General features: G+C 52.3%; 1 protein-coding gene across 1 annotated transcript in view; it reads left to right on the top strand.

Annotated features, from left to right (window-relative positions):
* Positions 1 to 16,793, top strand: part of Shb (SH2 domain containing adaptor protein B) — a 117,342-nt gene that overhangs the window by 43,694 nt on the left and 56,855 nt on the right. The window contains exon 2 of the mRNA XM_006973710.2: positions 2,584 to 2,704. Within this exon, the coding sequence (XP_006973772.3) occupies positions 2,584 to 2,704 (121 nt within the window). The remainder of the gene's footprint in view (positions 1 to 2,583; positions 2,705 to 16,793) is intronic.

Here is a 16,793-nt window from a genome sequence, read left to right as displayed (position 1 = left end):
CTGTCCTGGTCCTGATGCTACCTCAGAGCCCCTTAATGCAGGGACCAGTGACCTTGCTTCCCAAAGAAAGCTGCTTGTGCAGTCAGGTGGCCTGCAGAGACGTCATGGCTGGTCCCATGGTTGAACTGTTGGCTAAGATTTAAGGAGTATCCGCTAATGGAGGCATTCTTCAGCAAAGCACCCTAGCAGACCCACATCTGTGGAAAGGCCCTCACTTCATTTGAACGCATGGCAGCCTACGCGCACCCCTCCCGCCGTGAGTCCCAGGTGACCAGGACAGCTCTGCTAAGTTGACATACCACCCTGTCTCTGTCTGTGTTCACAAGGGGCTCTGCCACCTCTCTGGCCCACTTCCTACCACCTGGTTAAACTTTGACTTCCAACTAGGACGTGATTTGCATAAGGTTGGACCGTTGAGGGCCCTGTTTGCCAAGTCTCAGGTTGCTTAAACCTCCCTCCCCTCCCCTCCACCAGCCTCACTTTGAAGTTCAAAAGCAAATTGATTAAATATACGTTTTACGAACTTTCCAATTTGCTTCTTAAACTAACAGAATTCTAAACTTTTTTTTTTTTAAACGGAAGGATTTCCAGCTGTCAGCAGGTATAACTGGAACCACATGTCATCAGAGACCAGGGGGTTTTCCTGGTTTTAGGATTTGTAAATTCCTAGTGAAAGGGAAGTAAGCAGGGCAGGCAGCTGGGGCCTCTGGCAGCTTGAGCTCAGCTCTCGCTTTAATTAGAAAGTATCGATAGGGCCTGCTTTATCACAGGCCTCGCAGCGCTCCCATCCCAAGGCGAACAAAGATTGGGCTTATATCCTGCCAGTCTCGGTGTTTGCAGATTACAGAGCACTTCCGGAAGGGGCTGGGGTGCTGATTGCTGAGCTACTTGGAGACTATATAGCCAGGCGAGGCACCACCTTACCACTTACGGTCCCCAGCAAAAACCAAATAATTTTCCCCCTGGAGGAAACAGTTCCTCCCCTCCTCACTGCAGAGCAGAGGAGGATTTTCAAATGGCAGAGACAGTGAAGGAGTGTGGCCTGGGCCAGCGGAGTTCGGTGTCACCTGCGGCTGTCTCCATTGGGATGTCTGGTTCCTTGAGCTCAAAACCCTGCCCACCAGACCCACGTCTGAACTGTTCTGGCTGACAGTGCTTCACATACAAATGTATTCTGCAAATGGTGGGTTCCAATAGCAAACGAAAGCAAAGGCAAGCCTCCTCTCCCCAGCCCCATTTCCTGGCCTGGTGTCTCCTGAAAGGCAGGGATTACCACGGCGGCATCTGGAGGAGCCCCTGGGACTACTAGAGTCGGACCTGGTTTGTCTGCCGGGTTTCTCCGTGTTCTGGGCCTGGGTCTTCTCTGATGGGTGTGGTCCAGTTTAGTGACGGGGCCTGCTGTCCCTCTGCGGCCTTCACATTTTAGGTGGCTGGCAGTCACTTGTGCCTCTGGCTCGGCTGCCACAGGCAGACCTTCACCCAGCAGATGCGGGTCTTTCTTTCCCTTTCCTAGGTTTACAGGCCTTTGCAGATGCCTTACATTCCTGGAGCTCAGAGAGAAGAGCGGCTCCCGTGGTTTCTAATTAAACCCACAATTTAAATAACAATTCATCAAGGGGGGATGCTAGCCTCCTCCCTCCCTGGGGTAGCAGCTGGGAGATTGAGGACTTATTTGCCCATTGCTAGATACCTGACCTGGAGGGGGAGGGGGGAGGGCTCTCAGTTTGGGGTGAGGCTGATGTGTAATAAAGTGTGGGTCGAGAGGGCTGTTGTCCTTCTGGTTAGGACTCGGGGAGTCAGAAAGGAGCAGAGGAGCTGTGTTTTGAAGCCTTCAGTTGGATATTGTCACCCTTCACCAGGGAAATGTGGAACTTCCGCTCCAGGGCGGGAGAATTCTAGATACTCGAATTCTCCAGAGTCCTTGCCCAGCCCGAGACCTGCCCCAGTGACTCATTCTCCTGTTGTTAGTCAAAGGGCTGGCGGGCCTGGCCTGCTGCCAGGCGAGGGCACTAGGATTTGTCTGAGTGAAGACCTGGGCACGCTCCTGCCCACCCTCTACCTCAGTGGCCCATCGGTAAAGCAGGGTCTTCTGGCCTCTGGCCCCTGAGCCATTTGTTTTTACTCTGGTATTTGTATATCGCTGAGTTTAGTGTTTTCGTTTGGCTTGTCTAGTGCCACACTCATCTTTTATAGTGTGTTGATCTCACCAAATTGTTGTGTGATGACCCACAGCATGATCGTGTTCCAGATTTGGAGAAAAGTGGAATGCTGAGTGCAGCTATCCTTGGCTGAGCTCTTGTGCCTCAGCCGGCACCAGGGGCTGCCAGCGTTTCTCAGCTTTCTATGATCTCCCAACTTTCTCTGTCTCTGTTGCTGTCCGGTTAAACCTAGTAACACACTCCCAAGACGCCAGGCCCTCATCTCTGTGTTTTGTGTGCACCTGACCTCCACCCAGCTGCCCTTCCATTCCCCCAGGGCGGGCTCATGTTTCTGGCTCCCCTCCCGCTCCATGCTAAGCTAGCCTGGCTGTGAACAGTAGTGAGACAAAGCCAAAGATGGCCTCACGCTCTCTTCCTCCTGCAGGTGACCATCGCTGATGACTACTCAGATCCTTTTGATGCCAAGAATGACCTCAAGAGCAAAACCGGAAAGGGGGAAAGCGCTGGCTACATGGAGCCCTATGAAGCGCAGAGGATCATGACGGGTAAGTGCAGTGTGAGTTGGTTTTCTGTTGCTGTAACAGAATGCCTGAGACGGAGTGATTTACAGAGAGTGTGTCATTTAAAAAGGTGCGCTTTCCTGATTCTAGAGGTAGGTCATTGAAGATGAGGTGGACACACTGTCCAGGGCCTCACACTACATCATCGTATGGCAGAAAGCAGAAGCAGCAAACTGTAGAAGAGACAGGTAAGATCTTGCCTGCTCTCAGAGTGACTAACCCAGCCCTACAAAGTAAGAACCCACCCACTTCCACGAGGTGGCATCAGTCTATTTATGAAGACTCCATCCCCACTATTCAAACACCGTCCATTAAATCCCAACGCTGCTGCGTGGAGCAGCTAGTGAACACCCCACCAGTTCTGGGGGACAGGCAGAGCACATTTAAACCATAACACGCAGGACTTACACAGCCCAACAAGAAGAAACAGCAGCTCTGCTGCACATCTTGCTCCCTTCACTGTGGAAGAGTGCTCCTTCACAGAGAGAGATACCTGAGGGGTGTGAGCTGTTCTATCCCATACTTAAAACATATGCCACATGCACATAATGGAGGCTAGATTGACAGGAACTGATGGTTTAACCACGTGAGTCCCGGGAATTGAACTCGGGTCATTCGGCTTGGCGGCAGGTGCCTTCGCCTCCTGAGTCGCTTCACTCACCCCTCCCCCACATCTTACTGGCTTCTGTTTCATCAACATCAGAAAAAGACTTTCAGATTAGAACACAGTTAACCAGAGAGACCAAGGGGTATAGGAGAGTTTGCTCAGAAATCGGGGAGTGCAGAGAGGTGGGCATAAAACCTTCCTTGGAGATAACTCCCAGCCAGGGCAAAAGTCAAGCAGGCCAGTTCATGAGAAATAGGACAATCTGAAACTACCTTGTGATCACAGCAAATGATTCTGTGGCGGCCAGAACAACTGGCCGCCATGCAAAGTACCTAATGTTTGCTGCCCTGTCCTCTTCCTCCCTTGGAGACCATGACTCACTTTACCTACATTTTTTTATTTTTTATTTTAGAATACAGACTTATAAGGGGCAATTTCTGGTTTGTGAGGATCTTGCCAAGGCTTCTTGTGTCTCTGGAGTCTTTGTGTGTACCATCACCATGGTTATTACTGTGGGCACGACCCAGGGTAAGCTATCAGAGTATAAATGCTCCAGGAAGGGATTCAGATTGACAACAGACTCAAAGCTTGCTTGGCGGGGAGAATCAGGAGAGGTTAGTGCTGGAGGTGGCCACGGAATGGGTGGCAGCGGTTGTGTCTCTAGACCAGACTGGCATTGAACTGTGCAGCCAAGCATGACCTTGAACTTCTAACCCTCCTCTTCTGGGTGCTAGGATGACAAGAATGAGCCACCACGCTGAGTTACACGGTGCTGGGAATCAGATCTTGGGCTAGGGGAGCTCTCCACCCACCTAGCCACATTTCTGCCCATCAATTTTAACTTTTGAAAGTGACCCTTTTAGGGATACCATTGGAATTTCTGTGCTGTATGTACAGGACCTAGTACTAGAAGGGCCCCAGGCTCAGGGCAAGCACATCTGGAATGAACACATGCCACCCAAACCTCTGGAATTCAGTTTTTCCTGTGTAGTAAGAACTTTAATTGCAATGTGCGAGGCTGCTCTGGGCTGCTCACTAGTGGGAACTGAGGCGGCACATTCTGTGCCCCTGGATTTCCCTGTGTCTGTAACAGTGACGATGACCGTGGAAGTTGACAAATTCTCTAGTCCTCGTTTGCAGTGGTTGATGTGGGAAGCAGGTGGAGGGCCTGTTTTCACCAGTGGAGAGCAGCAGTTCTTGGTTGTGAGGCAGCTTCCTGTGTCAGGACCATCCAGCCCCTTCTCTGCAAGGCTGGGTGCTGTGGTTTGCTTTTCAGTTTCTAGGCAGCATGGCCAGCTTCCCTGGGCCTCGCTGATGGCCTTTGCCCCTCTGCAGCCCTAGCTCCAGGTGGTTGGTGATGGGGAGCTTTTGTGAACAACAGCTGGTTCCAGCCCTGTGGAGGAGTGAGCACTGTGGCCTCCTCTGACTGCCTCAGCTCACTGTCTCCACAGGTTCTACTGTGTGACCTGTAAGAACCAAGGTCTGGACCGACACAGGTCAGGGGTCAGCATTTGCCTTGCTGAGTGAAGCCCTAGCTTGGTTCATTCCCCAGTGCCACAAGACAGAAGAGCCAGCTGGAGAGCCAGAGGCCTCCAGCCATTCCCTTTGGGGAACTGGGAAATTGAGACTAGAAAGAACAAAACAAGTTAATCCTTCTGAGATTTATTTTAGCCCCCTGATGAAATGTGAACTCCTTTATGAATCAGTCACCAGTCTGTCCTCAGTGGTATCAAAGCGAAGAACATTGGGAGACAGTGTGAAGGGTTGTTAAATTTCAGATGGGTGATTGGCTCCCAGTGACCTCTGAGGTCCATGTTCACCCTGAAGCCTTAGGATGCCATGAGTCATTGTGACTGCCTTTCACACACACAGATTGTCCTATCTTTCAGAACTGGCCCCGTGAAGGGAACAGGTGAGGACAGGTCTTCCTTGACTCAACTCTCAGATTCTGACCTTGGTTCCTTCTCGGCCCTGCTTCCTGTCTGGGCCTCTGTTTCTTTGTGTGTAATTAGAAAGAAAGATGAGAATATTCCTCAGTTTCCTTCCTGCTCACACACGTTTGATGTCCTTAGACCAAATCTCCTGTTGGGCCAGTGCTCAGACTGCTTCAGAGCCAAGGATTTTGTTACTTTGTTTTTTGCCGCCCTACGGGGAGTCGAACCTAGGACCTGATACCATTGTAGACTAACACTCCAACACTGAGCAGCTGTATCCAAGTCCTCTTCTTACATTTTATTTTGTGGTGGTCGTGGTAAATTGCTAGGCTGGCTTTGAACTCGCCCTGTAGCTCAGGTAGGTTTCAGCTTCCGTAGTAGCTAGGATTACAGGCCTGTGCCACCAGGCCCAGCTACAGCCCAGTCTTTCCTTTTCCCCAAATCTCTGTCCCAGGCTGCAAGCCCCTGACTCCCAGCTGTTTATAACTCCAGCTCTAGGGGACCTGATAGCCTCTTCTGGTCTCTGTGGATATATGCATTCAGCTCTTCTGGTCTCTGTGGATACATGCATTCACATGCATTATGCCCCTCCCCATAAATACCCAATTAAAAGTAATAAAAACAATATTAAAAAATAAGAATGCAAGAGGGCTCGGACTGTAGCTCAGTGTAGATCAGTTATGGGGAACTACTTGAGCACAGCCCTGATGGGGACCTTTTGGCTGGAGAGGGGCTTCGGATGAGATGATGTGAGTGGCAGTCCGTCATTAGCCTTGCAGAGGACTTCCCTGTGCACTCCAAGGCTTCTCTCACTTAGCCCTTGTGGAGCCTGTGAGGTACAAGCACTCTCCTGCCCGTTGACAGAGCACATTGAGGCTTGGGCCAGTGAAGGAAGCAGCAGCATCAGGATCCAGCCCCAGAGTCCTCACGTGCTTGCTAACCGCACTTAACTCCGAACCCTGCTCATAGCTCTTCCCAGAGTCTGTGGAAGTGAGAGAAGGTCACTGTGGCCTGGACCCCGTCTTGGTATATCTAACCCTTGCCTTCAGCATCCTTTACAGAAGCACTCAGTGTCAGCTCATAAGATGAGTCACTTCTTCAGTATTAATCGAAAGCATTTTCACTTGCTTTTTAGTATGTAATTATACATTAAAAACTCCTTAGCCGTCGTTATTACTAAATCAGCTTTACGGCATAATAGACTAACAGAGGTCCTTCCGCACAGCCCCGCCGCTGTGCGTGACTTCCATGTTCTTACTTGCCTCCTTCCCTTTCTTTTTTTCCCCCGGAGCTGAGGACCGAACCCAGGGCCTTGTGCTTGCTAGGCAAGCACTCTACCACTGAGCTAAATCCCCAACCCTGTCGTCTCCTTCCCTTTCACACTCTGTATGTGGTAGTTGTGCTGTGGGGAGGCCAGAAGAGATGTGCTTCTTGTTGCCTCCTCTTCTCGTGTGGCCTCCTGGTGGCAGTGTGCTTTCCAGAACCAGCAGCAGGTGTTGTGTTGAGAACAGTATTGTTGGTGAGAGCAGGCCGCGTGTGCAATGAGGCCTTAGTCTGGGCTCTATCCTTGGTTTGCTGTCATACGGCCCCTCTGAGCTTTGTTCCCTCATCTGTAAAGCCGGATTCTGCTTTTTATCACCAGGTGTCAAAAGATCCAAATAAGGTAACAGATCTGGGCTGCCTGTAAACCTATAGGGTACTGCTTCTGGAGTCATCTCTAGGGCCTGCTAGACCCCCTGATAGTTCTGAATCTCCTGGCCTTCCCTATGAAATACCCCCAAGTCTCTAGCGGGTGGTAAGTGCTGTCCTCTGCTCCCTCTGGCCCTGCTGTTCTGTTCTCTGTTTCTGGTCTAGAGTCCAGCAGATATCTCTCAGAGAAGGGCCCTGGGCCTTGCCTGAGATTCCCATCTCTGTTTTCGCTATCATCTCTGCTGTTTTGGACAGCTGGTCTTGCTTCTGGAGAGTGCAGCGCCTTCCGGTGTGGAGGACAGGCCTCTCCTCCCCCTTCCCCAAGCTGCACAATGCTGTGGACTCTGTTCCCAGCATGTCCCCCTCGTCCTCGCCCATTCTACCCTATACAACTCTACTTTCCAAAATGTCCCTGCACCTGCTTGTATCCCTGCTTCCCAGCTGCCCCCAGGTGGGTTCACGCTTTAACCTGCCCTGGTGGTCACAATGCTCCCTCAATAGGGACAAGATGAAGAGCAGGCCTTTGGCCTAACATTCTTTCTGCCTGAGACCCAGACAGGCATCCACTGGCCAGGGCCAGACTACAGCAGGCCTCAGCGCAGAGCTTGGTCTCTGGACTTGCCACGCAGGGCTCCTGGGCCTTGTTTTGAAATGTTTGGAAACCTGTCCTGGCCTCCTTCCATCTGGCAGGCAAGAGGGTTCGTCAGGGATGGTGCAGTTCCCTGGTTGGTCCGTCATTTACTGGAATAGCTTACCTACTGGACAGGAAGGAGATGATCAAGTGTAAATAGATTCTGGCTTAGTCAGCGATGACTTCCCTGTTCTTGACAAAGTGGAGCTCACACACCCAGCCCAGTACTGCTCACCTGCCCAGCTACAGGGTGGGTGGAGAGGTAGGGAGGTTGGGTTTCCATGGTGATGGACCCCCAGAGTTGTTTCCTCTGCTCTCTCCCACACCAGCCTTTCCCCTAGAACGCCTGACTCTTGAGTACATCCAGGTTTTGCAGGAAAGATGCAGCAAGCCCAGAACAGAGCCAGATGTATAGATTTCTAACTCCAACATCTGGAGGTCAGGACAGAAGAATCACAAGTTTGAGCTCAGCCTTGGTTTTCTGTGGGCAGTAAGTTCCTGCCTGCAAGCACACGCTCACCTTTAGTATAACACAGGTCAAAAATGACATTGGAGAGAGGATCTGTCTGGTCTCGGAAGGACACAGTGGGTGAAAGCCAGGGTGGGAGCTGGGCCACACTGGTGCTGGGGGAGCCCCGGTCTCTGGGCTCTGCTGGCATCCTGGCTGACGTTTTATCCATCCTTTTCTCTGCTTGATTTTAACTCAGTACTTAGCATGATTGAACGATCTCCTTTTTATCTTCTTTGTTCATAGACATAGGCACCTCAAGGGTGGAGCTATCTGTTTCCTGTTGGAACCTCAGTACCAGTGCAGTGTTGGACACCAAGTAGGTGCTTGGTGTGTACTGGTTGAATGAGTGAGTGTGTTAATTTACCTACAGGACGTAGGGCTGGTCTACAGAGTGCCGGGTGCGCCTCAGGCTGAGAGATCTGTCTTCTTCCGAGGAGCGCCGAGCCTACCGAGTCTGCGTTTCAGACCTTGCTAAACACAGGGCTGGGGGTGGCTTCAGCTCTGGGTGGGAGGTGAGCGGAGCCCCTTGGTGCCTCCTGGCCAGTTCTGTTCTTGTATCTGGAAGACTGTACCAGGTCTGAAGATACTTCTTCTCCCTCTGGGAAACTCCCTGAGCTGAAAGCTCCTTGGAGGAAGGTGCTGATCTAAACTGTCTTCATTTCTCATCTGAATTTGGTAAACAGTCACTAATTAAATGAATGGAGCCGGGTGTTGGTGGCGCACACCTTTAATCTCAGCACTTGGGAGGCAGAGACAGGCTGATCTCTGAGTTCAAGGCCAGCCTGGTCTACAAAATGAGTTCAGGACAACACAGAGAAACCCTGTCTTTGGGGGTGGGGGTTGTTTAAAAAAAAGAGAGAGAAGGATAGAATGTTGGAGAATAAATGAAAGAACAGGAAACAAAAACTCCCTGAGAACAACTTTTCCCGTTTGGTAAAGACTTAATTGTCCTTAACCACAGGGCCTCAGTGAAGGCACAGTACATTAATTAGTAAGTGGATGGGGGTTTCAAATACTGCTGTGTGCTTACATTATCGGTGAGCAAAGCTCCTGTTCTCAAGGCGCTTGGAGTCAGGTCAGGACCAAGGGAGGGCAGTGTCACCTGCCATGGTTCCCGAGACCTGGAACTCAGGGTCTGTCTTAACTAAGAGCAGAATGGAGACTTCTCCTTTCCTCACATAGGCTCAGGAACTCCGGTCCATTGCAGCCCGGTTCCTGCTATCCTGGGCACACCCTGCAGGGGCGAGACATAATTCGGAAGTTGTTCAGGATAATGTGTCTGCCTGGGTGTGGGATGGGTTAGAGCAGCAAGGAACAGGGGCTGGCAGACTGGTTCTGTGGCTGTGGCCAAGACACTCACGTATCTAGGTCAGAGAGTCGAGGCCTGGCAACGGCTGGGTGGGTCGGTGACTTGGGAACCTTGCCAGCCAGTGCAGTGCATGAGGAGGGGCCAGCAGAAGCCGGATGCCTAAAGTGGGGTCCTCTATGAGTAGGAGGATGGGAGCGGCATTTACCTGTCAGGGATGTCCTGGCTATGGAGGAGGGAGGGAGGGAGGGAGGCTCCTGGCAGGAGTCATTGAGTTCAGATGTGGATGCCTTTGGGGCTGCAGAGACCAGATCGTGTTGGTGTCTTGGAGCAGGAGCTGGGGTCAGTTCAGGGCAGGTCCCAGGGTGCCCCAGAAGCCTCAGCCAAGAGAGAGAGGATTGTTTCTGGTTTGAGGGGAGGAGGTGGTCCGCAGGGCTCACCAAGGACACCACTGTCTGCTTCTGTCCCCCCGAAGCCTGAAGGAGGGTTTGGCGACTGCTCTGAACCCTGTCATTTGACTCATTACTGCCCCCTTCTCCTCCTAAGTAGGGCTCAAGTGGCCTTTCTTGAAACTTAGAGGTGACAAGTCTGTATTTAATGGGTGCCCTTTATAGATTTAGCCTGGAACCTCCCTAGGGCTCTGGAAGGAAGCTGGGGGATTGTTTCTGTCTTATAGATGAGAAAGCTGGGTGTCTGGAGAGCTCTGCCCCTCCAGGCCTCTCTCTCATGGAGGGCTCTCTTGTGTGGTGATGCCAATGGCGGTGGGTGCTGAGGGTGGCAAGTGTGGCTCTCTTGATACTCCGGCACTGCAGGTGCCTCAGGTTCCGGCTTCCCCTCCGCTGTGCTTCTCCGTGGCACACTGCCTCTGGACCTTTCTGAAGAAGCAGCCTGAACATGAGAACGGAAAATGAAGCTTCTTTTTCTTTGACCTCCCTGACCGCTTGTTGCCTCAGGTATTTGAATGCTGAGAAGGAGCCTCCTCGAAGTGGGTTGCATTGCTAATGTTGTTTGTTTGAAATATGTGTGTATGACACTAGAAAGTAGGCATGTTTGTGCCACACGTATGGCGGTCAGAGGGCAACTTTGGAGTCATTTCTCACATTCTACCTTTACGTGGGTTCTGAGGATTGAATTCAAGTTGACAGCCTTGTATAGCCAAGTGCTTTATATACTGAGTCATCTCACAGCATCTCCCCCCCCCCCCCCCCCCCCGTTAATAATCTGGCTCGCCTCTTGAGGCCGCCCTGCACCCTGATGCAGAAGCCTCTTCTTAGGGAAAACTCCACCCCTTCCTCTCCCTCCCTCCCTCCATTGCCAGGAGGTGTGCACCCTTGACCCTTCTCTGTTTCTCTCTTCTGTCCTATCGTCTCTTTGTCTCTCCATTATAATACACCATTTCCGTGCAGATGCAGCCTCTGGGTTGTGAATGTCCACCCACCGCCATGCCTGCATGGAGTGGGTCGCCCGCCACTGCATCTGCCCAGCATGCCAGCATGGTTCCCTGCACGAGTGGGCTACCCTGGCCTGGCCAGCTGGGGGTTTCCCACGTGTACGTAATGGCTCATAATACCCCCTGTTGCAGGTTTCAATGGCACTTAAATATGTGCACACACATGTGAATACATACAAGGCCTGAGGTTGATCCTGGGAATTGTCCTCAGACTACTCTGCACTTTACTCAGTGAAGTGGGATCTTAGTCAAATCCAGAGTTTGTCGATACGACTGGCTAGTCTCAGTATGGCCATTTTTGCTAGCCAGCTTGCTCTGGGGAATACTGTCCTCCCCCTCCTGAGGCTAAAATCACAGACCGGCCACCATGCACACTCAGCATTTACATTCGGGGGATCTGAACTTCAGCCATCACGCTTGATACAGCAAGCACTTTAACCCTGGGCCATTTCCCCAGCCCCACACCCCATTCTGTGCCACACTGGAGGTAAGATCCGGGAGTGGGAAGAACTGAGATCACTGTCCCTCCGACTGGCAGTGTCAGGGTTTGAGATACTGACGAGGCTTTCCTGTGACAAGTGACTCCTGGTCAAAAGCGGCTGGTTTATGTGGACTTCATGGGAATGATGAGGAAGTAGACTGTCCTGGGAGGAGGCCTCGTGGTCTCCTAGCCCCTCACATCTGCCACTGTCTACTTGGATTTCCCTGGTGCTGGATTGTGGCTCTGGAGGGCCCTCTGTTCTACCAGGTCTTAGTACATACATGGGGACTGCCACGTATGCCTTCATGTCCCCAAGTTCCCAGCCATTCGTCCCCTCCATGAAGCCACCCTGTCTCGTTTCCCAGCCCTTGGTAAGCCCTACCCTCTCGCCCTAGCCATGGGCCTGGGTCTTCATCATCCTCATATGAACAGTCTCACGCTTTCTGGCCTTTCCAAGCACCTCCCATATGAGACTCAGCACATTGGGGGCTGGGGAGGATCTGCTGCCTCAGCAGATGTGCAGATACCTGTCTTGGCCCCTCACTCTGGACATGCGTTGGGGGTGGCATTCCTGGCTCAGCTAGCTTAGGCTCACTGTCCCTTGAAGCCCCCCACCCGCCAAACTGCAGCTTTCCGTAGACTCCCACGGTCTGAAGTCCGATGACGGCTCTGTTACAGCTCCTGCTCTGTGTACTCACCGAGGTAACCTGTGCCTTCCCTCCTCTGCCCCCCCACCCCGCCCCGCCCCCCAAGGCCAAGCTGTTTCTCTTTTGAGAGCCAGGAGTAGAGACTGCAGTGGCTGCTGGAGTCCAGGGGTTGTGCAGAAGCAAGTCAGTGGCACCACAGTGTGCTGAGGAAAGCATGTGGTCCTGGGAGTTAGTGGGTGACGGGCTGGGCCGCTGCGAAGTCAGCCTAAGTGGACCCTTGGGGCCAGCCCCTTTCCTCCCCAGTTTAAAAAAAAAGCTGCTGACAGGCAGAGGGGTCTACTTAGTGCCGGGCTCACCATCCTGCAGGGCTAGTAGACACCAGAGTGCCCTTGTCACCCTTGCCCCCACATCACACACACACACACACACACACACACACACACACACACACACACACACACACACACAGAGCCTGACAGGTGCCTGTCTTGTGTGTAGTACTCGGGATCGAACACAAAGCCACACGCTTGTCAGGCAGAGCACCGTACCACTGAGCTGTATCCCACCCCTGTTTTTAAATTTTGAGAAAGTGTCTCACTACATTATCCTGGTTAGCCTTGAAGGGTCCCCTTCCTGAGCCTCGAAGCATCTGGCTCCCAGACTTGTGCACCAGGCTTGCCGCCTCTTCTGTTTCTGTCCCATTTCCCATTCGCTACTTAGGTGCTTCTCCCAAGAGTCTGCTGAAAGGCTTCCAGTGTTGGAACCTAGAGCTGCTGTTGGGACAGGACAGTGGGACTGTGTCAGAGTAAAGTGAGCCGGAGGACGGGCTGCCTGCCTGCAGCTCCTGGCCTGCCCGTCCTTTAGTGGGTGAGTGACCTGGAGTTGAATCTAGTATGCACATAGACTTCTACCTTGTTTAAATGGGGCCTGCAGGACCGGTTGCGGTCCATTCTGTTCGTTGGTAGATGCTAGTTGCCCACAGCAGACTTTTTCCTCTGATGGCAGGTGAGAAACATGTTGGACTCAGAGGCAAAGGATACGCTGGCCAGAGTTGGAAGAGTTGCCAGAGGGTCTGTCCTGCGAAGCAACCCCAGAAGCCTTCATGTTTTGCTGTGCAACTTGAATCGTATGCAGTGTCTGCCCAAGACAGTTGCTTGGCCCCACCCTCATCCCCAGCACACCCCAGGCCGCCACACCGGCACAGACGAAGTGGTGTGGCTTCTTCCTCTCATCACTTATGCCCAGATGTTGAGAGGAAGGGTCTTAGGTTATTATAGATTCGGCCTGTTTGCTCCCCAGCCTTGCGGCTCCTTTTCATCTAGGCTCAGATTCCCTGTGCTCCTGAGCCTCCAGGGCTTGGGAAGCTCTTGGCTGCCTTACGGCCCCCACCCCGAGCTCTGGCTCACTTCCAGGACCTTGGAGGAAGTATATGATGTCTCAGGGCAGAGCCTCACCTTTAAAATCTGGAGCCCTTGTTATTTCTGCTCTGGGGGACTTGGTACAGCACCCTGGAGCCATGGGGACCTGGCCCTGGGACTATAGTCCGGTTCAGCCAACTTGGACCTGAGCTGCCGGATGTTATGGCAGCTGCACCTTGTCGTGTGGAGCTCTTCCTTCCCAGTGAGCACATCGGAGCTGACTAGTCTGGGACCCTTGTTGGCTGACCCCATGTTTCCAGGGTGAACACAAAAGGCAGGAGTGTCCCACTATGCCCCACTGGTGGAGATGTCGTCCCGGGCCAGGCTGCAAGACTTGCCTGTGCACTTTGATAATTGTAACCCCAGACCCTCCACGGCCGAGGTCTCTTGGTGTCTGGGAACTTGTTACCTGTGAATGGCAGGTGGCTTCTCTATGCTGTGTGTGTTCTCTATGGTGTGTGTGTGTCCCGGTCTTCTACTGATTGGTACCCTTAGGTATCACCTCTGTCCGGTGTGGTAGGTTGTGGAACAAGTCCTCCTTGTGCCTTGTGGGGCCAGCCAGAGCTCCACCCAGCCCCAGTTCTGCATCCAGTGATTCTTTTCCTCTCTTGGTTAAGGGTCTGAGGGAAACTGCTTGTTTCAGGAAGTCTGTGGTTTGGGGAAAACCCCTAAAATTGACCTTTCTCTAATTTCCTCCAGGAGGAAGCACCCAGTTCTTTGAGGGATGGGGTAATCCTTTTCTTTTACTGACTACAAAACACTTTTAAGACATTATCTCATTTTGTTCTTAAAACAACCCTGAAGGCATCCCTTGCTATTCTCCTTTCTAAGAAAGGAGTTGAACCCCAAAGTGTCCAGACACGAGCAGGAACCTGAACAAGGGTCTCTCTGCTGTATCATCTCAATCCCTGTGGTTTTCCCTCGGACAACTGAGAGAGCCTGTATTCAGGCAGGTCCTGTGTTGAGGGTCTCTTGTCCTCAACTCCTGTCCTCCAGAACTTGAGGCCGTAGGGGGAGACAGATGGTTTTCTATTCTTTGTCTCCTCAGAAGTAAGTATGGACAGGCGAAGCGAAGCCTGGAATCAGCAAGCTGGGCCCAGTGAGCAGGCCCAGGAATATGTGGCTTTCACTGGAGTTAATAGACCCCCCCACACACACACACTATCGGGACTGCAGAGGACCCAGCTCAGGAGCGTGCAGCCCAGCCCACATGGGTGAATTCGTAAGTGAGAGCATTCAAAGGACAGAAGCCACCGCACAGAGCAGCCAGGCTCCCCAGCCCCAGAACCTGCATGCCTGTGAACTCGGGGAGGGGGGCATAGTCGTGTCTGGAAAGAGCCCTGGCTTTGACACTAGACACAGGGCTGTAATTACCGTCTTGAATTCCCCGGTGCTGCTGTGCCAGGGAGACAGGCTTGGCAGTCACCTCTCCTGACAGGGTGGCTCCAGCTCCTGTGTGTGCGCTGACACACACACACACATGCTCACTTGAGGGTTCGCTGGTGTAAAAAGGGCCGTTCCGAGTTGCCCTCCCAAGGGCTTCTGCCTTCCTGGTTGGAGAAAGGGCTGAGCCACAGAAGCCAAGCAGGTGCGTTCTTGCTGCTGCTGCTGCTGCTGCTGCTGCTGTGGAATGCTAGCTAGCGCACCTCTGAGCTGATTCAGTCTAAGAAGCTGAGAAAAGAACAAGCTTTTTCCTGATACTGGAAGGAAGGAAGGGAGGGAGGGAGGGAGGGAGGGAAAGGAAAAGAAAAAAGAAAAGACACAGGGAGGTGGGCAGGAAGCCCCTCGGTGTTTCCATGGGAACACAGCCCAGTTCTTAGACTTCCTTACCACTGCATGGACACTGTCCCTCCATCTAGGTAGGGCTTGAAGGCTCAGAGAAGCTGAAGAACTTTCTGGAAGTCACACAGGAAAATGAAACTGGAACCCAGCCCAGGCCATAAGCAAGACTACTGTAGTCCAGGCTGGGCTGGGTGAGTGGTTTCCTGAGCTCTTCTTGTGGAAGGTAAAACCCCTGAGCCCCAAGCTACTGAGGGCCAGGTGCCGAATACGTTCTAGAGTTGTGAGGAGGAGCATTCCACAAAGACTTTGTAGGCTTAGGACTGTTGCATGCTGCAGAGGCGCTCTGTGGAAGACCGCCCAGGTTCCGTGCCCATCACTCCAGGTCATATTGAGGGGCAAGCCACCCTGAAGTCACACACACAGGTCTTTCCCATGTCTGTTTGAAAAAGCAAGGTGGTCTCGGGTGGTATTGATAATGCATAGTCTAAGGCCTTGACCCTCACAGACCCCTATTGGAGCCCAGGAATCTGCATGGTATAGTGCATGGCTCTGGTTCTCAGACCAGGATTCCACGTTTAGAGGGTCTCCTGAAACATCTCAGGTTCTGCTGTGGTCTGCCAGAACTTGAGTTCTTCTCCCTGACTTTCTCCTTGTCTTCCTTTCTGTTTTTCTGTCTATTGCAGGTGGGGGTATGTGTCTGTTTTAATGTCTCCTTGCCATCCCCATGTAAGTGCTGAGGATCTAGTCCGGCTGAAAGAACAGTGGATGCCACCTACTAGAGCATGGCGATGCCAGCCGTGCGTGAGCCTCACAGGGCTATGGTTCTGATGGGGAGAGAGCAGGGTCACAGGTGACTGGGGGTGAGTTAGGAGTGGAGGACAGTAGTGTCAGTCCCACCCCTTCTCCTGGTCTGATGGGAACAATGCATTGCTTGTCTTGGGGTCTCCCCAGTCTAAGCTCCGACCTGACCTGAGGGAACTTCACTGTCAGGAGACTCTGGTGCTGGTGGTGGCAGTATGACACCCTAGACGACACACTAGATGCATGCAGACCCTGCCAGGCTCAGAAACGCCTGGCATCTCCAAACATCACCTTCTTCCTGGTTGGTGACCTCCATGTAACGTGTTGTCTTGGTGTCAGCGGCTTCCCCTCAGCCTCTCAGAAACCAGCTTGTGAACAGGAGTCAGCATTTGCTTCCCTGGGGCATGTTTTTCAGTGGAAGCCTGCTTCCAAATGGGGCCTAATTTAACCATGCCTGCCTTTTTTTTTTTTTTTTTTTAATTGTTTTCCCCCTTTTGAAACTGAGTTTCATTACTTAGCCCTGGCTAGCCTGGAACTCACAGAGATCCGTCTGCCTCTGCCTTCCCAGTGTTGAAATTAAAGACATAGACCATGCCCAGCTTCTTTAAAAATATTTCTTAGTTGTACTTGATTGCACACACATGCACAGCATCAGAGAGACGTAAAAGGTGACGCTGTTGGGGTCAGGCTGCCCTGCACTGTCTCCCAGGTCCAGGAGAGCTCTTGGGAAGGAGGGAGTGAGAGCTGAGTAGCCTGACTCAGATTGTTAGCCTGGCTTCCAGTTTCTTCTCTTCGCTGTCCTCTGATGAGTTTCCCA

This window comes from Peromyscus maniculatus, chromosome 2 (assembly GCF_049852395.1).
Source record: "Peromyscus maniculatus bairdii isolate BWxNUB_F1_BW_parent chromosome 2, HU_Pman_BW_mat_3.1, whole genome shotgun sequence".
Taxonomy (NCBI): domain Eukaryota; kingdom Metazoa; phylum Chordata; class Mammalia; order Rodentia; family Cricetidae; genus Peromyscus; species Peromyscus maniculatus.
The sequence above is the reverse complement of the archived record's forward strand: the minus strand, read 5'-3'. Positions and strand labels throughout refer to the sequence as shown.